Here is a 26,088-nt window from a genome sequence, read left to right as displayed (position 1 = left end):
CAAGATGGTAAGTGTGGGGTTATTTTGAGCATTATTAGTAGTATAGACATAGCGATTTCGCCTCCAATGCACCGATGCCCCGAAGGCCACCACAACACGCCAACCTGCGTTCAGCAACAACACCGGCCACGCCAGACCAGCACGAAAACAAACTCCAGTGAACGGCCGAACTCGGCACACGTTTGTTATTAACCCTATCATTTCAAGGCGGAATTTCCCTTTAAATATCACAACAAAGCACAATACGCTTTAAATAATTTATTGATAAAAACACCATGTAAGCAATATGACAAATTGATATGCATGACAAATTCGGGCAAAGGCAGAACATTATTTGCAAACAAAAAAACACGACAACAGCACCAGCCTTAAAATACGATAAGTGTGCATGCATTTATCACACACATAACAGTATTGAGACAGTCATAGATACAAGTAGCTGTTATAAGAAGAAACAAAAAGTGCTTTAGTAAGTTCAAATAAGTCTTGCCTTATGATGAAATTGATTTCAATTATTTTTACATAGCAAACATTTAATTTATTTATAAGTTTGTAAGTTCCTTGGAAAAGTAGAATTTTTATAATTAAATATATTTAAAGTTGACATATGGTGTTTTTTCTGTTGAATGTTTTCGCCCCATGTGGCAATTATGAGGTGACTTGAGTGCAAACCGTATAGGATGTGTCTTGGAGGGCATTTACTCGTGATCGTATAGCTATCTGAACAGTTGAAGCGCATGAAGTGTAAATACCCTCTAAAGCAGTCAAAGCTGTTTAACAGTCAGACATAACTAGCAGATTCAGGTCAGATGCCACATGCACTAAAGGTTAAGCAAATTAACACCATACGCTGTGATCTGTGTGGTATGCTTGTTACCTTATCATGAAAAAAACACTCGGTTCTTTACCGTGAGATGTACATAGAGACAGTTTCATCGGACACACGTACAGTTAACTTCCGGTTTCCTAAAGATGAGGGGAGATCATGGATCACTGTTATGTGAAGGGAGGTTTACATTGTATACATTATATATTACACATTTACACACTAACGTTAGCTCAGTGTAGTTTTTGATACACTTTAGCTGTAATTTGAACTAAGGTAATCTACTTGTTGTTTATTTTGCTTGTTATCAGAAATGGACTACACTTAAAGGACTCTGTTGTTATTGATTATTTGTGGAAGTTTAACAGAAGTTACGTTTGTTCCACAAAAGCTGTTTGTTCATGTTGTTACTGTCGAAATCGTCTATAAATGACTGGACAATCAAATTGTTTTGCAATGTTTTTTACACCATGTGGTCATTTTATTTAACATAGAGACAGAGCGCAGCGCGTCATAACCTGAAAACCACGCCCACCGGGGGGGAAAGCAATCCAACAGTCTCCATTGACTTTGTATTGCAAGAGGCCGCCTCCTTGTCATTTCTGGCTTATAACAAAAAACGGAATAATGCCTAAAAGCTGCTTTGGGACAATATGTACAGCTAACAAGACAAAGAACACAGAAATAAGTTTTTATAAGCTGTCGAGCCGTTAAACCCAGTCTTTAAGGAGAATAAAGTGGATCGCCGATTACGTTTCCCCCTAGTGGACGCAGTTTTACTAATAGAAGTACTATGAAAAGTTGCCTGTTTCCATTTCTGTGTCTAAACGCTCGTTTTTTGAAGTCGACAGCTTATAAAAAAAATGTATTTATTTTTTTGGCATGTTAGATGTACACCTTGTCACACAGCAGCTTTTAGGTATTATTCTGTTTTTAAGTTTAATCTGTAAATAAGTTTTTATAAGCTGTCGACCCCAAAAAACGAGCGCCTAAAGACACAAAAATGGACACAGGCAACTTTTCATAGTACTTCTATTAGTAAAACTGCGTCCACTAGGGGGAAACGCAGTCGGCGATCCACTTTATTCTCCTTAAAGACTGGGTTTTACGGCTCGACAGCTTATAAAAACTTATTTCTGTGTTCTTTGGCTTGTTAGCTGTACATATTGTCACACAGCAGCTTTTAGGCATTATTCAGTTTTTTGTTATAAGCCAGAAATGACAAGGAGGCGGCTTCTCGCAATACAAAGTCAATGGAGACGGTTGGATTGAATTCCCCCCCGGTGGGCGTGGTTTTCAAATTTGCATAACTGCGCTCTGTCTCTATTCCAGTAATTTCTGATGTCTTTGATCATTCAAACTAATGGCTTTTAACATTCAATTAGTTTATAAATATATGAAGAGTTTGGTTCCAAAACAAGATTTTTTTGTCAAAACATGTTTATTATAATGTTATCATGTGTTTATTGTGTTTTATTGTGCTACTTAGCTGCATTGTTTTAGTTATGAAGGCTTAAATCAAAACAAACCAAATGCAGTTTGATTGATATTAATTGGAATACACAATTTTAAAAACAAGATTTTTGAAAATAAAATTATCTCGTTTTGTAACCAAACTCTTCATATATAGATTTGTTTAGATGTTTATGTTGTTTAGATATATTAGTTGTTTTTAGTTGGAAGTAGAAAATCCCAGACAGCAGACGACTCCGGCCTGGATCCGGTGCAGATATAACACTTTCTGTTTTCCTTATTTTGACTTTTGGGTATAATTCATTGGCCAAAAGATATATAAAACTAAATAAACAATACTATAGACACTGACAGTATTGTAAAAAAACAGTATCGCAATAATCTCTGTTTTTTCCCGATGCACTGCAAAAAAAAAAATGATTTTCAAGAAAAAAAAAATTTTGTCTTGTTTTCAGTAAAAAATATCTAAACATTCTTAAATTAAGATGCTTTTTCTTGATGAGCAAAATGACCCAAGAAAATATAGTTTTTAAAACAAAAAAAAATTAAATTTAAGTGATTTTGTGCATAAAACAAGCAAATAAATCTGCCAATGGGGTAAGCTAATTTTTCTCGAATTTTTCTTGAATTTAGTGTTTAAGAAAAATTTTCACATTTTTTTGCTTACCCCATTGGCAGATTTTTTTTTTACTTTTTTATGCACAAAATCACTTAAAGGAGCATTTCACCCGTAGAAACATTAACCTTTGTTGAAAGTGCGTCATATTTTTAGTCGAAATGTAACATACATTTCAAATTTTGTGCCTATTTGACCGGGAAAAGGGGTGTTTGTAGTCTCACCCCCTCAACAAAGATATTGGACTTCCTGCTTTCAATGATGCAAAATGATGATTTTTACATTATTGAAAGAAGGAAGTGCAACACTGAAATCCATATTTCTCCTGTCTCAGCGGAAACTGATGAAATGATGCACGACCATTCAAAAACATGATTCGGGTTCTAATGATACAAAGCTTAATGCAAATAGGTGAAGTGTCCCTTTAAATTTGATATTTTTGGTCTAAAAAGTAGAGTTATTTCTGGGGTGGTTTTGCTTATCAAGAAAAAGCATCTTAATTTAAGAATGTTTAGATATTTTTACTGAAAACAAAACAAAAATACTAAGAAAAATCATTTTTTGCAGTGTGATAAGCATGTAGTCAAAGTCCAATATAACAGCACTAATCTCTTTATTGGTAAACCATATGCATTGTAACGGTAACTATTCGTTCTGTAGCATACGATTATAGACAGAACCAGATCAGCTCAGTCACCTTACGGCTTTTCCCGTGGGACCTATTAGCCAAGATGAAAGGTGGTTAGTGGTGTTGAATACTGGGCAGCCGAGGCGAGCCGCACTGAAATTCAAGCCCGAGTCAGTGTCACCTGTCTGCCAGCCTCTCTACATGTGTGCCCTACTGTGTGAAACAGCCAGATGCTGACAGCGATGTAACCTGAGACAGGGACACTCCACAGGTAGCCCCACCCTCCAGACCGCTGCCAACTCTAGCCTGAATTATGTAGACCTCGGTCTTTCACAACGTTCAGAGGTCAGCACCCCGGAGACAGAGCCAACAGAAGACTTCAATTAAATTCCTATTTGATATTTTGCTTTTAAAATATAAACACTGTTAACAAGTTTAAGTGAGAAAATACAGTTAGGGCATTTTTCTTCAAATACTCTTGCTAACTTTAACTCTATCTGCTTTAACCCCTTAACACCAAAGCTTTCTTATTGATATTTGTTTAATTTGGATGTAGCCCTGCCTGCGTTTTTGCAGGCAATCCTCGCTATCTCCAGATGCTGATAAACTCATTACTGTACCTGTTCATGGCTTTTTATAGCCAACCGGCAGTAAAAATGTGTATAGTGCCTCATTTTGTTTTAACAAAAAAAACAAACACTTAACCTAAACCCTTAAAGATTTCCTCCATTACTCAGATGTTTTAGTTTAATGCACCAATTGCACGATTTCTCTGATTCAACAAGAAATGTTAATGTAAGAGTTAAAAGTATAAGAGTTAAAAGTGAAAAAGTTCAAAGTATAGCACATTATATTAAAAGATTAATGCTGATGTTATATTTGAATATCTGAATGTTAATTCTGATGTTATATTTGAATATCTCAATGTTAATTTAGCAGTATATACTTGTGTTAAAGTGGATGTTGTTGTGAGGACTTTTATTATGAAAAGGGGAAGTCGAAAAGGGGAGAAGGAGAGAAAATAAACAGGCGGTAAAGAAGAACTCGTCCGTGTCTGAGGGTTTTATTTATATATTCATGAAGTTATATCTAGTTTTAAGCCCCGAGAACACCCACAAGCAACTATTACACTGGTGGCAGCGACGGTTTTCATCAGATATTCAAGTTTCTTTTTTTTCCGCCTTACACCTCGGTCGAACGCAGTCTGTTCATTACTGTGATCTCAGCGAGACGCTGTGAACGCCAATGTGCCGTGCATAAACTTAAGTGATGTCGGACGAGGAAGCACAAGCACCGCGGGAGAACAGTGCGCGGACGCGCCGTGCACAAACCCCAAAGGACATTCCTTTACCGCCGCCATTTCGCAACGATGGCTCTGAGTCTTTTCAGCTGTGGGCCCGTCGTTACGAGGTAATTCAAGAGGCTCGCTATAAAGATAGCGGTGTTGATCAGGATGCAGTGTTAGCAGCAGAGTTGCCTACTAAATTGCCACCTGAACTGTTCATTGTTTGGGACAATTTTTCACCTGAAATTCAGCACTCTTTTTCTGCAGCAAAAAACATTTACAAGATGCTTTTGGTCAGAAGTAATTGCGCCTTGTCAAACATTTTCAAATTCACACCACAAAGTGCCTAATGAACCAATGGAAGTGTAGGCAGCAGACATATGTAGACTGGTCAAAGAAGCTTTTCCAGATTTTGAGCAGAATGCTTCTGAATACATGAAACTGTCGAGATTTCTGGCTGGTTTAGATCAAGAACTCCAGATTAAATGCCATGAATGGGGCGTAAAAACGTTCAAAGAGGCCTTCCAAGTCGCTACTCAAGCTGTACGGGTGCGGCAGACCGCCAGATTGATGCAGCCGGTTCCATCTGCGGTAAGAGGCAATTCGGCAGCACAGACAGTGAATGTTATTTCTGACACTGACACTCTTTTTCTGAAGCAAGCGGTTGTTGATCTAACTAACACAGTTAAAGACTTAAGTAAGGATGTTTCAGCATTGAAACTACAGCTGCATGATGAACGCAATCAATCTCGTCAAACCCCATCACCTCATCGCCACAGTCCAACGAGGTATGCATGGAGTGCACAGTATGGACATTCACCCACCAGATGTTCAGATGCTTGTTCTCCTTCACCTGACAGCTACAGAGGATCTCCCAGCCGTCGCAGAGACTTTGGCAGACGACATGACGACACATACCAGCATAATGTCAGAGTGGATTTTTCGCCTCACCGTAGGGAGAGGTTCAAGGATTATTATTCTCCAAAATACTCCACTGCAGCCTGCCCTGACTACTACGAGGATGACAGACGGGGACAACGGAATGACACCACGTCTTACAACCGCTCGTCCTTTCAACGACGCAGTCCAAGCCCTCAGCCCAAACGTGTCACCTTTGAGGAGTACAAAGGCCATCATTACAGACCTCAGCATCCAAGCCTGGATCGTCAGAGTGGTCCACATGATACCTACCCAGGCCATCACAGCCATCATCAGGGAAACTTCCACTAGCTGATGAGGTGGGGCACACATCAGCTGTTTCACTACCAGCCCCACGCGACACCGTACGAATGACAACTACAGATACCAGCCATCCAGAGACTGAACACTGTCCTGCTACAACCATGAAGGACATTTATACAGCACACATCAATGGCATTGTTGAAGGTACTGACATGCATATCATGATAGACACTGGTTCTAGTATTTCATTCATTAATGAAACTACCCGTATGGCAATTCCTACATTGTGCAAAAGACCATTAAAGGGTAATTTTATTTTATCAAAGTCTGTAACTGGTCAAAATCTAGATACTTTGGGAACTGTGACTGTTAACATGAGATTAGGTGCACTGACGTTACAGCATGACATGCAGGTCATCAGAAATGTGAGTCAGGGTATTATACTTGGTTGGGATTTTCTCCAGAAGCATGAGGTTATTTTGAATGTTGGTAAGGGGTTATGTTGCCTTTATGATCAGACTTTACAATTGTTAAGCACATTTCAGCTTGCCCCTGCACATTGCACAGCTCAAATTACTGTGACTACTACCATCCCTCCCCAGTGTGAGATGCACTGTACAGCTCAGCTTGTCCCATTTTCTGTTAATGCAGGTCTGGCAGACGGTTACAGTGGGTTGCTTGAGCCATATCCATTTAAGTTGGATGGTATTGCAGTTGCACGCACTCTTACAGTAGCTGAAAATGGTCAAACTGTAGTGCGAGTCATGAATCCAACAAATAGCCCTTTTGTACTGCAACCAGGTATGCAGCTGGGGGAATTCACTCCAATAAACCAAGATAATGCCGTTCAGCACTCAGATTCTGTATGTAATGTGTCCACCCCTTCAACGCCGGCACCTCTTCCATTTGTGATTCAGAGTGGGAATCTTTCTGACCCTCAGGCGAACGAACTACGCTCACTGTTGCATGAGTATTGTGATCTGTTTAGTAAGAACCCTACAGATTTTGGTTGTACGAATATTGTCAAACACAAAATCAATACAGACAATGCAACTCCCATCAAAAAACGTGCCAATCTTACTTCTCCTCAGATGCAAGAGGTGATTCAGTCACAGGTGGATGACCTGTTGGCAAAAGGTATTGTGGAATGCAGCCATAGCCCTTGGGCTGCACCTGTCGTTATGGTGCGGAAAAAAAGATGGCACCTGGCGCTTTTGCGTAGATTATAGGGGCCTTAATTCTGTCACCATTAAGGACGGCCATCCTTTACCAAGAACAGATGACACTTTGGATGCACTTAGGGGTTCCTCTATATTCAGTACCATGGATCTTTCATCCGGATATTGGCAAGTGCAGCTTAATGAGGCAGACAAACCAAAAACAGCTTTCACTACTGGCCGTTCTTTATACCAGTTTACAGTGATGCCAATGGGCCTTGTCAATGCTCCGCCCACCTTTCAACATTTGATGCAGCTAGTGTTGCAGGGTCTGTCCTGGAAAACATGTCTTGTGTATTTAGACGATATTATTGTCTACAGCAAGAATTTTTCAGAGCACATTCAACACTTGAGGGAGGTTTTCCAACGTTTGAAAGCAGCCAACTTGAAACTGAAACCAGCTAAATGCTCTTTTGCTCAACAGCAAGTGACATTTCTGGGCCATATTGTGTCTTCTGCTGGTCTTCAGCCTGATGTCAAAAACATTCAGAAGGTTAAGGAATGGCCTACTCCTGGAAATCCTACAGAAGTTCGAGCTTTCTTAGGCCTGTGTTCATATTACAGGCGTTTCATTCACTGCTTTGCTCAAATGTCGCAGCCACTGCATGCTCTGACTCAAAAAGCGAAGTTGTTTGTTTGGACTGAGTCAGAACAGGAAGCTTTCAATTCATTGCGACATGCACTTACCAATGCTCCAATTCTTTCCTACCCAGACTTTTCAAAGGAGTTTTTGCTTTTCACTGACGCTTCAAACACAGCTATCGGATGTGTTCTGTCCCAGATGAATGTGGACGACAAAGAAAGTGTCATCGCTTATGGCAGTCACTTCTTGACATCTGCTGAGAGACGATGGTCAACATATGACAGGGAGTTGTGAGCTATTGTTTGGGCCATTCGTCACTTCCGTCAGTATCTCATGGGTCATTCTTTTCGAATCATTACTGACCACAAGCCCTTGCTTGGTCTGAGAAGAATGGTTTTGGATGGTGATCCAACGGGACGCAGAGCAAGGTGGGCTCTGGAGATCGACCTCTATGACTGGACCATTGAGCACAGACATGGTCACAAACACGCCAATGCTGATGCCATGTCTCGTCGACCTGATGGGGAAAGCAAAATTTCCAGTGACTTGGAAATCAAACTTGTCCATTTTGTCTCTTCATCAACACAGACTGAAGTAGCTGAATCACATCCTAGTTCTGCAGTGCCTGTTTCTTCTGGTGCGCGTCCTGGATTTGAGCCTTCAAACTCTGCGTTTTCTGCCTTTGCCAGCGTTACATGCCTGGGCATGGATAATGACGATATGCTACAGGCTCAGAAAGCCGACCCTGTTTTGAGCATTGTCGCTGAATGGATGTTAACACAGAAAAGACCCCCATATGCAACCCTCAAAAGTGCTGCTAATGGATTAAGACACTTCTGGAAAGAGTTCGCAAGGCTTACCTTTGTAGAACATGTCATTTGTCGAAGGATCAGGCCTCCTCCAGGTGAACAGATTCTGCAGGTTGTAGTTCCAACTGCACTCCAGCGTAGTGTGTTTGAGACTTTGCATGGTCATTCACTTTCTGGACACTTCAGTGCACAAAAGACATTGCAACGTGCTCTTGTGAGGTGCTACTGGCCCCATATGTCTAGGGACATTACACAATGGTGTGCCCAATGTCAAGCTTGTGAATCAAGGAGACCTCAAACGCCTCACCAGCAGGCCCCAATGCAAAACATAGTCACAAGCATGCCTTTTGAAAAAATTGCTGCTGATCTAACGGGGTTGCCCATTACACAGAAAGGAAATCGGTATGCTCTTGTAGTAATGGATTACTTCACCAAATACCTCAATCTCTATGCAGTTACTGATCAACGTGCAACGACTGTCGCCAAGTGTTTGTTTGAAGACTATGTGAGCCAACATGGTGTGCCCCAGAGTTTGCACACTGACCAAGGCCGACAGTTTGACTCTGACTTGGTGAAAGAACTGTGTTCCCTGCTTGGGATTCGTAAAACACGGACATCTCCATATCACGCCATGTCAGACGGTATGGTAGAACGCGCCAATAGGTCCATAAAAGATCAGCTTGCAAAATACCTGTATACCAAAGGTGGGGAAGGGATGACCACTTAAAGCAGGTAGAATTTGCCTACAATACTAGTGTGCATTCCTCAACCAAACATACACCTTTCTTCTTAGCACATGGCAGAGAAGCTCGCCTACCTGCTGACTTTCTTCTTGGTGTACCTTCAGCAACTTCCAGTGCTACACCCAGAACCCCGATTGAATACGCACATTCTATGCTGGGACGACTACGCTCTGCTTTTACCACTGTTGCAGATAACATCCAGACAGCTGGAGCTCAGCAAAAGCATTACTACGACCGTCATCTCCGACATGTGGCTTATCAACCACAGGATCTCGTATGGGTTGATCTTCCAGCTATGTCCAGACACAAACTTTCTCCGAAATGGACTGGTCCATACAAAGTCTTGAGCAGGTTAGACTCACCGACCAGTGACATTCGAGTGACATATAAAGTGAAAGATCTGCTTGATTCTAAGTCAAAGCCTAAAGTTATTCACTATAATAGGTTGAAACCTTATCGCTCTGTGTGGTCACCTGATCCACGTCCAGTTATGACATCCCCTCATATGGGACGCCCTCCACTTACCGCACTTTCAGGCTCCAGACCTTATGTTTTTCATGACTCTGCAAGGCCAACTCAACAGATTCAAAGGCAGGATGGTACATTACCTCCTGTTCAGGCTCAGGTTGAAATTTCTGAGAGTTCTGGAACTGAATCCCCTGTAGAACTTCCTACAGAACAGCCAGCTAATGGTATGAGAACAAGGTCAGGACGTTCTGTGCGTCTTCCATTACGGTATAGGGATGTGTAATGTTTTAATATCCATCTTCACATATTCTTGTTCATTTACAATTAAAATTCTTGAGTATGGGATTGGATATGTAAAGCTGAAAGAGTGGAGTTAGCCAAATGTGTTCAAAAAAAAAAAAAATGAAACATTCAAAGTGTTATTTGTATTATGTTAAAGATTCATGTTCGCATTCTGAACTGTTTTCTCGCATTGTTTTTTCCTGTACCACTAAGTGTTTGTTTTTGAAATGCAAACGTACAGAAAGCATATTTTGGTACAAATGTATATTTTTTTTTTTTTCTGTTTCGTATATCAGGAAACGAGGACGTTTCTTTTCATAAGGGGGAAGTATTGTAAGAGTTAAAAGTATGAGAGTTAAAAGTGAAAAAGTTCAAAGTATAGCACATTATATTAAAAGATTAATGCTGATGTTATATTTGAATATCTGAATGTTAATTCTGATGTTATATTTGAATATCTCAATGTTAATTTAGCAGTATATACTTGTGTTAAAGTGGATGTTGTTGTGAGGACTTTTATTATGAAAAGGGGAAGTCGGAAGGGAAGAAGGAGAGAAAATAAACAGGCGGTAAAGAAGAACTCGTCCGTGTCCGAGGGTTTTATTTATATATTCATGAAGTTATATCTAGTTTTAAGCCCCGAGAACTCCCACAAGCAACTATTACATTAAGTTAAATAAATTTATTTGATTTATTGAATCTCTGGATTTGAACATTTTACCCATCATGCATTGCAGCATGCATAAATTAACTGCTACTATTATATATAAGTGTTGTTTTGCCGTTTGTTGTCTTAGGGTGCTTTCACATATACACTGTTTAGGTCGACCCAAATGACGTGTCGCTCCGAGTACGGTTCGTTTGGGTCAGTGTGAATACAACAGCCGCACTCGGGTGCGCACTAAACGGCCGCTCCGAGACCGCTCTAAACAGGTGGTCTCGGAGCGGCTGTCGCCGAACTCTGGGGGCGACCCACCTGTGGTGTGAAGACTGCTGGACCTCGGGCCGAACCAAATACAGGAAGTTCTCCACATGTTTCAGCCACTGGGCTTGATCCGGGTGTTATATTGTGGGTTAACAACAAACAAGCCAATCCTGGTCCGTTGCAGAGATTCTATGTCTCCTTTACGTTTGAGCTGATGATTTTATAAATGCATAGCTGTCCTCCACACACAAATAGTGACATTACGGGCTTTTTAGCAAATGGCTCCGTGAGAAAGGGTTTAATAGAACAGCTAAGCAATTTCGCGTTAAAGCAAAGAAACTTCGCAAAAACGTGCATCGTTTATCTCCACATCTTGATAGCTGCGCTCTCCCTGTCAGGCTGGTTGTCGTGGAAACGTGGGGGTGGTCATGAGACGGTAAGCTGTCAGAGACCAATGACAGCGCTGACCGTTGTCACATGATGTACATGTGAATTACAATTTCATCAAAGGATCATTTGAAGGACACACCCAAAACAGCACATTTTTGCGGCATAATTTTAACATTTTATAATAAATTATTTGTGGGGTATTTTGAGCTAAAACTTAACATGAGGACACCAAAGACTTAAAAAAGCCATGTGAAATAAGTTTCTTATGTTGTTGGCCATTTGTAGAACAGGAAATGTTTTGTTAATCTAACAAGAATAAATTGCTTGAATGAGACATTTTATGTTTAGTGAACGAAAAATGTTCAATTGCCTGTTCAGCAATCTTAAATAGATTGTACTTAAAGTTTGACCTTTTTAGGGGTAGCGAGTTACCATATATATTTTTATGTGTGTGCGTATAGGGACGGGATGGTCAGTGCAGATTTTCAATTCAGTTCAATTTTATTTATATAGCGCTTTTCACAATAGTTAATTGTTTCAAAGCAGCTTTACATTAATAGAAGCAGTGAAAAGCACAGAAAAACGACAGATAGCACAACATAATACACGATAGCATAGGCAGTTAAATTTGCTGCGGCTATGAATCGACATTATAAGCGAGCCTATTACTAATGTAACCTATAGAAGAGGAAGCTAAGTTAAGCCCAAGAAGGCTGCCTCCCCGGGTTAAAAAAACCCTCATTTTATTTTAAGTCTGTTTCTACTGGAATAATTTGATATGAGAAAAACCTAAGCAAATAATTGATTATACAGCTCTGTACTTGAATGTATGTGGTTTTCTCCAGAGCTACAGAACAAGCACTTTTAGAGAATGGCCCTCACAAATTGCAAAGCACTCTCTTTTTCCTGTTCTTATTTCAATATCTCTTGTTATTTAAAGGGCCAATCGTCCCCTGCTAGGATTGCAATGCTTTAAACATAGCTGGATGTCTGTAGAAACCGCCAGATATCCCACTGCGAGAATTCACAACAGCCGACAACCTGACGGGTTCCGTGGAAAATTTACGGCTCAACCTTTTCTCTTTAATCCTTTAGCGAGACATGAGTCCTGCTTCCTTTTTCTTCACACCTTTACTTCTTCATCTCGGTTTAGACGGCTCTCTTTTAACAGATATTACTAACACTAATTGGATCCATTCTTTCATATAACTTCTGGGTGGATCCGATTTCAGTGGAATGAGAATGTATTCTGTCCTGCATTTAAATATTCACTAATATGCTTGTTTGACTGCAGTTTTGTCAGAGTACTGAAGTCTGGCTTGTGAAAAACATACAGTAGAGGCCCCTGGTCGACCCAGTGATGTGTCAAAGAAACAATAGTGTGGATATTCAAATACAGAGAGTTTTGCGCTGGCAAAAGTACTTTTTTTCCGTTCTGTTTAGTGCCTGCAGTTACACACTTCCCTTATAATTGTTATTAAAATCATATTTTTTTTATTGCACCCAATGTGTGATGAGTGTGTTATAAGGTTTGATGATATCCAGTTGGAATTAACTGATTCTCCGCCAGCCATTTTTCCTCTAAAAATATTTAAACATACAAATGTGTTAAATGAAAGAACAGACCCTCTGCTTTTAAACAAACAATAAACAAACAAAACAGGAGAAAAACGTTTCATCCTATCTATATTTTTTTCTCTGCTTATAAACTCTTAAATATGGGTATTTTTCTTTAAAAAGCAAAAAGCTGAAAAATTTGCATTTTTGTGAAGGAATTTTGAGATTAAGAACAATTATCAAAACATACATAAAGTTTCAAATTAGTAAAAAAAAGTTTTGGCTTTGGATTCTTCCGTTGAGAGCTTGAATAATAGACACTCCAGCCCAGTTGGTGGCGATATTTTGCCAATTGCAAGAATAGAAACAAAGTTCCCGGCGCAGAGTAATACCGTACCTTACAACACATATAATACAAGTCAATGGAGTTGGACAAAACTACGATAAAACCTGTTGGAAAGCGTCTTGTGCAGCGATTTATTTTTGTGTGAGCATATTAGTGAACACCCCTGACCACTCGGTGAGTTTCACGTCTTTGTAAACGAATGTTTAATGCATTTTAGGAAGGATTGTTCCAGTGCACCTACACCCATTATAGAGGTGGGGGCTGATACAACAAACACCCGAAAATTCTTGGGCCAGCAGCATATGTCCAAATTTCAGTCAAAACCATTCTATTTCATCATAAACAATCTGATAACAGCGCTTTAAGTGTAAAATACCAAACTTGTCCTTTAAGGTACAGATATGTATTCATTTGGTATCAATTTGTACTTCTGAGGTACTTACATTAACTTTTGAAATACTGCCCCAGTGACAGCTTGGACCAGTTTTTGTGAGAGTGCAGTAACTGCAGCTCTCGGGCTGTGAAATGTTTTGGGCTGCTAGTTAAGGTTTATCACCATAATTGATAAATATTTTACTATACAAGGTGTATCTGCATCTACATCCAGCAGCTTTGTGATTATGACCATATAATGCGCTACTGCCATCTGATGAAGCCTTTGATCGAAATTACCGCAGTGAGGTTTGAGACAACTGAGAAATATTTCACCATTTAGCCAGCAATGGAATTATTTTCAATGTACTGTATCGTACTGTAACAGTTCATTCAGATCTTTGATGTTTTATTGCATTGTAATCATCACATTTTAATTATGCTTTTAACTCTTAAAGGGATAGTTTACCCAAAAATGAATCATTTACTCACCCTAAAGTTGTTCCAAACCTGTATAAAATTCTTAGTATAAATTAAAATATTTGTAATCAAGCAGGCAGCAAAATCACCATTGACTTCCATAGTAGAAAAAAATAATGGTGGTGTGGTTACAAACATGCTCTTTGCATGCTCTCTACACTCTCAGATTTAAGCTGTCCCTGGGGCAGTAACCTTTCAAAAAGTACAACTTTGTGTGCATAAAAGGTCTTTTATAAAGGGTAATGTCCCTTAAAATTCAAGGTTTCAGAGTAGAGGTCTTCACGGGTCCGCTTAAGTCCGAAAACCTGAGATTCGACCGAAGACCAGAGCGGGTTCGGGTTTAAAAGTTTCATGTGTGCCTTGGACAAGGGTCGGGTATAATAATAGCCGCATCGGGTCTCGGGTAACATAAAAATGATTGTGTTTTTGCCGAGCAGACCCGAGACGACCCGAACTATCTTGCGTGTGTGCGTCCTTTTTAACCACTCCTTTGTTTGCCAAGAGCATTTTGTGGCTGACGGTAGGTTAATTCTCTTTAATACAAACCTGTCAATCAATTTTAAATGCATCTTAGCGGTTACCTTGGTGTAAATGGGGCAGCAGGCCAAATTGGTTGCGAGACCATCGGGGTTTCTTTTTTAAGGCTACAGAATGCACACACATCATCAGTGCCGTTTACATTCGGATCCGGTTGCGTTAAAAAAAATTACCACTGGTTTGGGTCGGTCTCGGGACTAATTTTCTTGGGTTTTTCTTGGGTCCGGTCTTTCTTAAAGGGAAAGTTCACCTTAAAATGAAAATTCTGTCATCATTTTCTCATCCTCATGTTGTTCTAAACCTATATGAATTTCTTTTTTCTAATGAACACAAAACAAGATATTTTGAGAAATTATGGTAAACACACAGCAGATAGTGACTTCCATGGTAGGAATAAAAAATATGATGGAATTTAATGGGTACCACCAACTGTGTGCCTACCATTATTTATCAAAATATCTTCTTCATCATTTACTGTATCACAATACTTCCAAAATATTATCGGGTATGGGTAAGAAGTGATTCGGGACATTTCAGGTCAGGTATATTTCTTTGGACCTGAGAAGACCTATATTTCAGACACCTTGTGTTTATAGAGTAATAACCCCAAATTTCTCTTTGGCTCTGCCTGTTTGGGTACTTCAACCAGCCGGGCAAAGCAACATTGCATTAACAAATGCCACGAATTTGGAGTGGGACCAACTGTCTAGCCAATGACAAAAAGTGGGAGTGTATTACTCCTGTGTGACTCCTGCTCCATTGGGTGACACTATTGGCAGAAATGACCCACTTCATCTTTAACAGCACACGTGTTTTGTTAAGTTTTCAAAACAGTGCGTTTTTGGTAAAACTGCAGATCCACCCATTTCAGAGTCTCGCTGCTTATAGCAGATGCTGCACAACGTACAGTACACTGCCGGAGCAAATTAACTTAACGTTTCCCTGGCAAAGAAGCCTTTAAATGCTGCCATATGCAGGATTGCATGGGAACTTCCTGATGCACACATGCTGCTTTGAACCGGTTCAATTAGGTGTTGAATTTAAGAACTGATGAGAGCAGTGGCGAACCGTGAGTACTTCAGCTGGGCCTTCAAAATATGCAATGAAGTGCAAATGCCTCTCCATGAGCAATTACGCATGGCGCAATAAATGAAAGTCACAAATTTAATGGATAGGTTCTACTTACTACACCGCCTTAATTCTTAAAAACAGGAAAATGGAGACAAGTGAGCATGGGGGAAAAAACACCAAAATAAATTGAGAGTAGTTTGTTTTTCATAAATTTTAAAATTCAGAATATAACACTAGGCTATTCGTATTTCGTTAAATCATACAGTGAACGTGTAAAAATTCTGAGCACGCAAAGTTAAATTACAGAATAGGCATCGTTTGCCTTTAAATGCAGTTTTAAAGTTTAAAATTACTTTAATCTAACTGATAAACACAAATACAGACTCTGCTGCTCTGTAAATTTGCATTTAATTTTTGTTTTTTGTAAATATATATTTAGCTGTAGGATAGCTTGTTAGTCTTTTTTCATAAGGGGAAATATAGCACCCTGCGTTCTCAGTGCACCTCCTTGTGGCTTATAACTGTTATATTTTGCGGGCTCGCAAAATCCCTAGCCCGAGCCCCGGTGAATGTTTTTGCATTCTCTGAGATTTAGTTAGGTAATTATATTGTATGTAATTCGGCGTCGCCTGCAGTCATTACTATCCTCAAGTAAAACTGTCAGGAAGTGAAAGTATAATTAAACCCATTATTTTTCTCGTGTTCACGTCTGATATACGCAGCGCAGCTGCACGCGCATCTCTCGGCTGTGCTCTTCACGAGTACCCGCTTAAAGAGTAACTAAACCCTAAACCAAATTTTTTTAGTTAATGATCTGTAAGAATGATGCTTTATTAGTGCTGTTCATTGATTTTAGTAAGATTTTTGACATTTGGGTATAAAGTGTTTCAATACTATAATATATGGTGTAAAAACGTCTGAGTGCTGCCCTCTTCAGGTTGAATGGTGGCTACTGCAGTTGAATTTTCCTATTGGATGTTGGGTCCAAAAAAGAACTCGTGATGTAAGCAGGTTCAAGCTCACCACGCCCTTGTTACGATCTCACCACACGCTCAGTTCGTCCCCTCTATCTCCGTTGGGATCTGCCCACTTTTCTTGCATTTTTCAAATATTGCCAGTGGGTGGAGTCAGGCTCTGACCAGGGGTTTAGTTACGCTTTAAGTAATTTCGTTTTTACCTCAGCCCTATCAAACTAGCCACAACGTCAATCACGTTTTCTGCCATTTACCTCAACCACTCTCACCGCAGAGATTCGAGCCATTAGACGGTCTATGATTAGGACTTCTTCTTCTTTGGTGTTTTACGGCAGCTCGCATCCAGCTTGTTGCATGATTAGGACTTCATGAAGGCCTACAATGCTTTGTTTTTTACCCGCCCACTTGAAATCAAAGCGTGATTGGTCGATTTGCCCGTCACTCTCCACACCAAAACACATAGCTTGGCCTTCCTTGGGATTCTTGAAGTCCTAACCAATGAATGAGCCAGTTTACCGGGCCTTAATAGAGACAGACGATTCTGATTGGATATGAACCTGACAGTAAGCTTAACGTTAGAACATAGATGAGAGAAAATATATTACATGTATTAAATTAAATTAAATATAAATTTAAACATGTAAAAACATATTTTTATTGAATACTTTATTATTTATTAGTATTATTATAAAAAATATTTTTATTAATTTTTTTAGGCCTTCTCTGAAGGCGTAGAAGGCCCTGAAGGTTCCCCACTGGATGAGAGGTATTAAGAAAGATCTATTGTAGTCATGCTTTATATATTTCTGTTATGGTCATGGTTTCGCTGAATCATAATTGATTCATAATAGGGGTCTTGCCTTGTATCATGTAGCATGATAACATTTTGCATGGACTGATTTTTTTTCCCATGAGCATTAAGAATTATTACATAATAAAAGCGCTGTAAACATGAAAGATTAAAGCTTTTTTAAGAATGTTGCAAATATTTCCTTGATGCTTTAATGTTTTAAGGCATCCTTTCTTTTGGTTTTGGTTGTTTTGTAAATGCATGTACTAATAATTTGCAGTTCCCTTTCAGTCGGTCACTACGACGTCACGTCGTGACCGACGAATTGGGAGCTCGCTTAGAGAGACCAATCTGCTTCGAATACTACTAAAACGCCAATGAACTTGGCATTGAGATATTTGCATAATGCTGGCGCCGCCCCGCCAGGTGCGTATATAAGGCGCACGTGCAAATAGGGAAATCAGCTTTTTATCGCTTCGAAAGCCGGCAGTATCTGCTACTGAGAAGCTACTTCACTCTGTTGGGATCGATTGCGGAAGTTGGTTGGACTGGCAGTACCACAGCGGACGCTTCGCAGTATTCCACAGGCTCTGCATCTTTTTTGTTTTGAGTTTAGTGTGTGCGTTGCCTTCCCTGTGCGCATCATCAACTGAGCATCTGAGTGAATTTCCCTAAAAGAGTGATACGAGAGAGCTTTGTGCCTTGTTAAAGGCAGCCACTCTCTCGTATATCCGGAGATTAGCGTCCTTTTCAGGATGGCTTTTCGTCCGTGCGATCTTGGATGCGGGAAGTATATGGGTCCGAAGGACGGTCACGAGCGTTGTCTTTCGTGCTTGGGCATCGAGCACGCTGAGGCAGCGTTCGCTGGGGGTAAGTGTTCTCACTGCGAGAACATGTCCCTTGTGGATTTGCGGAGACGGTTGTCTTTCCTCCGGGAAAAACGCAACCCACGTCCGACGAGCTCTGATCGCCGCCACGGTGCGGCTGTGAAGCTCTCGAAGGATGATCTCCGCATCACTGTGCTGAACCGGGCAGGGGATTCGTCCTCTGCCTCTCAGCCTCCTCATCCACAGCCGGTTGATGCGCCGATGGAAACTTCAGAGTCGTGTTCTACGATGTCTGTTGGATCTGTCGTGCCTCCCTCCGGGTCCACGGAGACCGCAGCATCCGAGGGTGGGCCCTCTACCTCTGAGGATCTGGATGTCCTCCCCCCTTCCGGACGGGTCGTGACGCCGGATTTCGATCCAGAGATGGTGGCCGTGCTCTCTCGAGCGGCGGAGACCGTCGGGTTGGAGTGGGTTCACCCCCCACAGCCCGAGCCGTCCCGCCTGGATGATTGGTTCTTTGGAGCTGCCCGGGTTTCACAACCCTCTCCGCCGGTACCTTTCTTCCCCGAGGTGCACGAGGAGCTGACCAGGACCTGGAGGTCGCCGTATTCTACCCGTTTACGGCCGTTTCAGCCCTCCCCCCTCACCTCCCTCACCGATGGAGCCGCTAAGGGCTATACGGGAATCCCCCCCGTGGAGCGTGCGGTTGTGATGCAATTGTGTCCGGCCACCGCTTCCACCTGGAAGGATCGCCCAGCCCTCCCCTCCCGTGCTTGCAGACAGTCTTCCGGTTTAACGGGGGCTGCCTATCATGCATGTGGAGAGGCGGCTTCAGCCCTGCACGCTATGGCGTTGCTGCAGGTCCACCAGGCCAAGGCCTTGAGAGATCTGCACGAGGGAGGACACGACTCGCCTGTGCTTTCGGAGCTCCGGGCCGCTACGGATCTGGCCCTCCGTGCTACGAAGGTCACGGCACAGGCGATCGGTCGTGCGATGTCCACGATGGTGGTCCAGGAACGCCATCTGTGGCTCTGTCTGGCTGACATGACGGATGCAGAAAAGAACAAGTTCTTGGATGCGCCCGTATCCCAGGCAGGCCTGTTCGGCGAGTCGGTGGAGTCGTTTGCCCAGCAGTTCTCCGCCGCCCAGAAGCAGACGGAAGCGATCGCTCAGATCATGCCCCGGCGCAAGCGACCTGCATCTCGCCCCCCAGCGCCGGCGGCCCCGTCTGCTCCTCGCCGAGGGCGCCCTCCGGCGGCTGCCTCCGCCCCCCTCCCCCCCGCTAGAACGTCTTCTAGACCACGGAGGGGGAACAGCCGTCGGCAGCCCGCCCCGCCCGCACCACCCGCTTCCCGTGGCAAACGGAAATCGAAGCGGCCCTGAGACGGGCGACCTGGAGTTGGATGGGATCACTCTACGGGAGACGGTGACGGCACCGCTCCTTCCACCGGTAGAGGGCCGGGTGGAAAATCTTTTGTTTCGTTTTGTTTCTGTTCCGCCGGCTTCTCAGCCGGCACCCACAAAACCACAAAAAGAGTGCATTCCTATTCCTTCTCCAGGTCTCCAGAGGATCGAGAGAGATGTGAGCGGGCAGTCAGATGCTCTTCCTCCCTCTCCTCTGTCGCCAGTGGGTGTTCTGAGGAGTTCGAGCTCTCCCCTTCGGAGACCGGACCACCAGCAACCCCTTCGGAGTCTGCGTCCTCAGCTGAGGAGACCGGACGACCGTTTACCTCAGCGGGCTCAGGTCAGTGTCACACACACACATACTGTAGATGCTTATGCTGTCACGGCAGACGCACCGGCAGTCCCGCCTGTCCCGCCTCGCTGCCCCGCCGCGGGTACACCGGTAGTGCCGTTAATTCCTCTCGTACGGTCCCTGGGGGCTTGGCTTCAGCTTCCCAGTCCGTCTCGTTGGGTTTTACGCACGATCCGCCTCGGTTACGAAATTCAATTCAATCGGCACACTCCCAAATTTGCGGGCATACGTTTCACCACGGTGAAAGCGTCCGTTGCACATGTACTGCGTGCAGAGGTCGAAGTCCTGCTGGCGAAGGACGCGATCGAGCCGATCCCTCTTACCGAGATGAGATCGGGTTTCTACAGCCCGTATTTCATAGTACCCAAGAAAGGCGGCGGGTTACGACCGATTTTGGATTTGCGTGTCCTGAACAAATCTCTTCAGAAGAGGTCTTTCAGGATGATTACACCGAAACAAATTTTCAGTGCAATACGCCCCCAAGATTGGTTTGCAGCGATAGACCTGAAAGACGCGTACTTTCATGTGTCCATTCTCCCTCGTCACCGACCGTTTCTCCGGTTTGCGTTCGAGGGGCGGGCATACCAATACAAAGTACTACCGTTCGGGCTGTCTCTCTCTCCCCGTGTGTTCACGAAAGTGGTAGAGGCGGCGTTAAAGCCCCTCAGAGAGAGCGGTGTTCGCATTCTGGCTTACCTCGACGATTGGCTTATAATAGCGCATTCTCGGCGGACGCTGTGCGAACACAGAGATCTAACACTTCAACATCTCGCCCGTTTGGGTCTTCGGGTCAACTGGGAAAAGAGCAAACTCTGCCCCACGCAGAGGATCTCTTTTCTCGGTATGGAACTGGACTCGATCGATTTATCGGCGCGTTTAACAGAAGAGCGCGTCCAATCAATTCTGACTTGCCTCGGTTCATTCCGAGGGAAGAATGCGGTCCCTCTGAAACAATTTCAGAGACTCCTGGGGCGTATGGCAGCAGCAGCGGCCGTGACACCGCTCGGGCTGCTCCATATGAGACCGCTTCAGCGTTGGCTTCACGATCGAGTCCCGAGGAGAGCGTGGCGCGCTGGCATTCATCGTGTAACCATTACACCTGCGTGTCGCCTAACATTCCCCCCGTGGTCAGACCCCGCGTTTCTCAGGGCCGGCGTGTCCATGTGACAGGTCTCCCGGCATGCTGTTGTGCACACAGATGCCTCCGACACGGGCTGGGGAGCCACGTACGACGAGCTCACGGCTTCGGGGGTGTGGACAGCACCCCAGTTGCATTGGCATATCAATTGCCGCGAGTTATGGGCAGTATATCTGGGACTCGTACGCTTCGCTCAGGAGCTGCGAGGGAAGGATGTACTAGTGCGCTCAGACAACACTGCGACCGTAGCGTATATCAACCGTCAAGGCGGTTTGCGCTCTCGTCACCTGTCGCATCTCGCTCGTCTTCTCCTCCTTTGGAGTCAGAAGCATCTGAGGTCCCTTCGTGCCATTTACATACCGGGCTCGCTCAATACAGCGGCAGACGCGCTTTCCCGAGCGGCGCGCCCCGGCGAATGGCGACTCCACCCCCAGACGGTCCAGCTGATTTGGAGGAAATTCGGTCGAGCGCAGATAGACCTATTTGCGTCACCGAACAATACCCATTGTCGCCTGTTTTATTCACTAACCGAGGGCAGCCTCGGCGTGGATGCGTTGGCACACAGCTGGCCGCGGGGCATGCGCAAATATGCGTTCCCCCCAGTGAGTTTAATAGCACAGATACTGTGCAAAGTCAGGCAGGACGAGGAGAGCCTTTTAATGATCGCCCCATATTGGACGACCAGGAATTGGTTTCCGGAACTAATGCTCCTCGCGACAGCCCCTCCCTGGCGGATTCCCCTGAGGAAGGACCTTCTTTCTCAGGGAGGGGGCACATTATGGCACCCGCGCCCCGACCTGTGGAATCTCCACGTTTGGTCGTTGAGCGCGCGCAAGGTTTAAGTGATTTGCCCCAGGCGGTATCTAACACTATTGACGCGGCACGAGCTCCGTCCACGAGACGGGCTTACGCGTTAAAATGGAACCTTTTCGTCACCTGGTGCTCTTCGCAACGCGAGGACCCCAGAGAATGCCCTATTAACATTGTGCTTTTATATCTTCAACAAAGGTTAGATGGTAGGCTGTCACCGTCCACTATTAAAGTTGATATCGCCGCTATATCTGCGCATCACTCACTTATTAACGGCAGATCAGTGGGCCAGCATGATTTGGTTATTAGATTCCTGAGAGGCGCTCGCAGGCTAAACCCCTCGCGCCCTCCTTCTATTCCTCCCTGGGACCTGTCCATGGTGCTGAAAGCGCTACAGAGTCCTCCGTTCGAGCCTTTGCAGTCTGCGAGTCTGAAGCTTCTATCCATGAAGGCTCTGACCCTACTAGCATTGGCCTCGGTGAAGAGAATAGGGGATTTACATGCATTCTCTGTTGACGATTCGTGCCTTCAGTTTGGTCCTTCTGTCTCGAGCGTGACCTTGAGACCCAGACCAGGCTACGTGCCCAAAGTTCCCACTACTCCCTTTAGAGATCAAGTGGTGAGCTTGCAAGCATTGCCTTTGGAGCAGGCAAACCCAACCGAGGCTTTGTTGTGCCCCGTACGCGCACTGCGATTCTACGTGGACCGCACGCAAAGCTTCAGGACCTCAGACCAGCTCTTTGTTTGTTATGGTGGCCAGCAGAAAGGGAAAGCTGTCACTAAGCAGAGGATGTCTCATTGGATAGTTGATACTATCGCCCTGGCTTACAATTTGCAGGGCATTCCTTGCCCCTTTAATTTGAGAGCGCACTCCACTCGGAGTGTTGCCTCATCTTGGGCATTAGCTCGTGGTTCCTCGCTAACAGACATCTGTAGAGCTGCTGGTTGGGCGACACCTAATACGTTCATTAGATTCTACAATGTTCGTATCGAGCCTGTATCCTCTCGTGTTCTGTCCTCACCAGGGAGGACACGGAGAGCAGACTCGCAAGTCGGCTTGCAGCCTCCGACTGAGGCTCCAAATTGAGTTTTCAGTATGGAAGGCTAACAGAGCAAAAATGCGTAATGGTTTGATTTGCTCTCTCCACTGCCTTGACAGCCTTTGTTGCGGAGCATTGGCTGTCAGCCTTTCACTAGTTGTATTCTTACGAACCTACGTGTTTGGCCAGGGCCCCACATTGTGTCCCAACGGGTTCCTTTGTGAGTATTATTCCGTGGGGTTAATCCTACCAGCCCACGTTTCCCTTAGCAGAGCACTGCTTTGCTTACACAGCCACGGCTGTCATTTATACCTCAACTACGGTTGACTTTCGTCCACCATTAGCCCTTAACGGGGCGGTGGCTTCCGCAGCGTCCCTATACCGCTCAGTTAGGGCGCTTCCCAGTCGCTGGCACTACTGTGGGGTTAAAGGAACATCTAGTGCCCGGCCTTCTGCCTTGAAACCTAATTCTCCTATCCTTAAGTGGAACCGGAGGGCTTTAAGCAGACACTGGAAGAGGTCAGCCCCTAGTGGCGTTTTAGTAGGGTTTCCCAATTCGTCGGTCACGACGTGACGTCGTAGTGACCGACTGAAAGGGAACGTCTCGGTTACGGATGTAACCCTCGTTCCCTGAAGGAGGGAACGGAGACGTCACGTCCCGTCGCCACAGGTGCTGCCACCTGCTGTTTAGGCCGGTCACCTTCCGGCTTTCTCAGCGAACAGAAGCTGATTTCCCTATTTGCACGTGCGCCTTATATACGCACCTGGCGGGGCGGCGCCAGCATTATGCAAATATCTCAATGCCAAGTTCATTGGCGTTTTAGTAGTATTCGAAGCAGATTGGTCTCTCTAAGCGAGCTCCCAATTCGTCGGTCACGACGTGACGTCTCCGTTCCCTCCTTCAGGGAACGAGGGTTACATCCGTAACCGAGACGTTTCCTGTGATGACAAAACTACATTGTGTTTCTCTCAAATCTATGAGCATGCATTTTTTGGCCAAGAGGAGACAAAGATTTTGCTTTTGTTGTTTCCAAAGAAAGATTACGGTTATATTTCTCCACACAAGTATCCAAGAAAATGTCTCACCCAATAAAAGGCAGAGGTACATGTGCAGTTTTTCTACCTCAGGAAAAAAGACATTTTGTCCTCATCTATGTCTACATCTATGAACCTATAAATGTCAAATATTGCAACGTTTCTTTTTAATAATTCTAAAGTGTTTTATTTTTTATTTTTATTAAAATATAATCAAAGTCAATTTTCTGCTGGCAACGAAATGGCACATCTGTGCTGTGTCTGCAGTCCAAATCCTTTTGCGTGATTCAGGTTTCTTGTAGGTGTACCACACTAATCTATGACTGAATAGTACATGTGTTCACACAGCCCAGCTTCAGTAAAACGTCTCTCTGATGTTTTGTGACATTTGTGTTTTTGCATTACAGGATTACTGGTTATCTTTGCTTTTTAAACGTCTGGTGGGTCCCAGGGTCCTTGGAGTGCATGTTGCGGGCCTACAGAGGAAACCACGTCCTGGACGAGTGATTCGAGACAAGCTCCGCATCTATGCACACTGCACCAGCTTTAACAAGTGAGTTTACCAAACCACCCTCATCCATAAATCCATAAATACATGTTTTGCATATTATTCGCATTTGTTATTAACATCAAAGTCCAATCAAACTTTAACATTTTGACTCAAATGCATCTGTCTTTTATTCAGGGGACAGGTTGCATGACATGCTCTCATTTTCAAAAACCATAAACAAAACTAAAACGGCACAACCCAAACTAGAAGATAAACACGGTTTGTGCCGACCGCGGGTTGTTTTATGCAGAGAATTGTTGGATGCAGATAACATAAATCTACTAAAATTGAATTTTGTTGGGATGCAATATAAAATATGCATAGTAGATCATAATTTTGCTGCTTGCCTTTTAAACACTTTGTATGCGAGGCACGCCTATGATTATGTCTAAGTCTGCAGCTCACTATACAGAGAAAAACAAATGCACTGTACCATGACATGTTTGTATGTGTGTAAAATCATGTGTCTTAAATACCTGTAGCGTTACCTCTCCGGTTACTTGAGAACACGCCTGTGGTACAGAATTTTAAAGTATACCTGTTCATTCTCAAACACATAAATTTAAGGGTCCAGACAGCCACTCTTTCAAAGTGAGAGGCCATAAAATTGAACAAGTATCAGTTGTCAAGTGTGTGGAGTGTCTTTCTGCATCGTGAGAGCCGTTGAAAGGCACCAGAAGCTCGGCCAGGTGAGAAGCCTGTTTTAGGCGGGGGCCAAAGGGACAATAGGAAGGTCTGTACCCAGGCCAGATAAAAAGTGCCATCGTTCTCTTTGATGATTATCTATTACCACAGAATGATGTGAGTGGGACCTGCCAGCTTTTCACCAGCAGTGTAGGTTTACGGTCCACAGATCCCTGTGTCTCTCAGCTCAGTTACAGACCTGTGTCACAATCTATAGTGCCCGCCCCTGGCTTCAGGATTTCTTTGGCATAGATGTTTGTCCTGCAAAAGAGCGGAAATGACAAGAAAACAGTTTGCACTTAGATTATAGGAAAAAATATTAAATGCATTCATGGGGGCTATTTATTTTTTAATATACAACAATAAGAAAATGTATGAGGCATGCAACTAGAATGACATCTAGTGATACCAATAAATACTGATAGTTATTTTATTGAATTTTTCCTTGTTTTAATTTATGTTGTGAAATCATAAAAGTACATTGTCATCAAATGTGTGACCCATGTTGGCAAAATGAGTTGGAATGAGCCCAATATCAAAAATGTCAAAAGTTATTAACATTGTGACATTATTAAAAAAAAACTATGATGATTTGTATGCTTTGTTAATATCTGACACAAAAATGACAGAGCTACACCTGTTTGAAGTTGACAGAGTCAACTTTTTTCTTTCTTTTATTGTTTGACTGACATTG

General features: G+C 43.4%; 1 protein-coding gene across 1 annotated transcript in view; it reads left to right on the top strand.

Annotated features, from left to right (window-relative positions):
- The window catches only part of hpse2 (heparanase 2), a 127,081-nt gene that overhangs the window by 83,250 nt on the left and 17,743 nt on the right, over positions 1-26,088 (top strand). Inside the window, exon 10 of the mRNA XM_055170071.2 lies at positions 24,568-24,713. Within this exon, the coding sequence (XP_055026046.1) occupies positions 24,568-24,713 (146 nt within the window). The remainder of the gene's footprint in view (positions 1-24,567; positions 24,714-26,088) is intronic.

This window comes from Misgurnus anguillicaudatus, chromosome 11 (assembly GCF_027580225.2).
Source record: "Misgurnus anguillicaudatus chromosome 11, ASM2758022v2, whole genome shotgun sequence".
Lineage (NCBI taxonomy): Eukaryota > Metazoa > Chordata > Actinopteri > Cypriniformes > Cobitidae > Misgurnus > Misgurnus anguillicaudatus.
The sequence above is the reverse complement of the archived record's forward strand: the minus strand, read 5'-3'. Positions and strand labels throughout refer to the sequence as shown.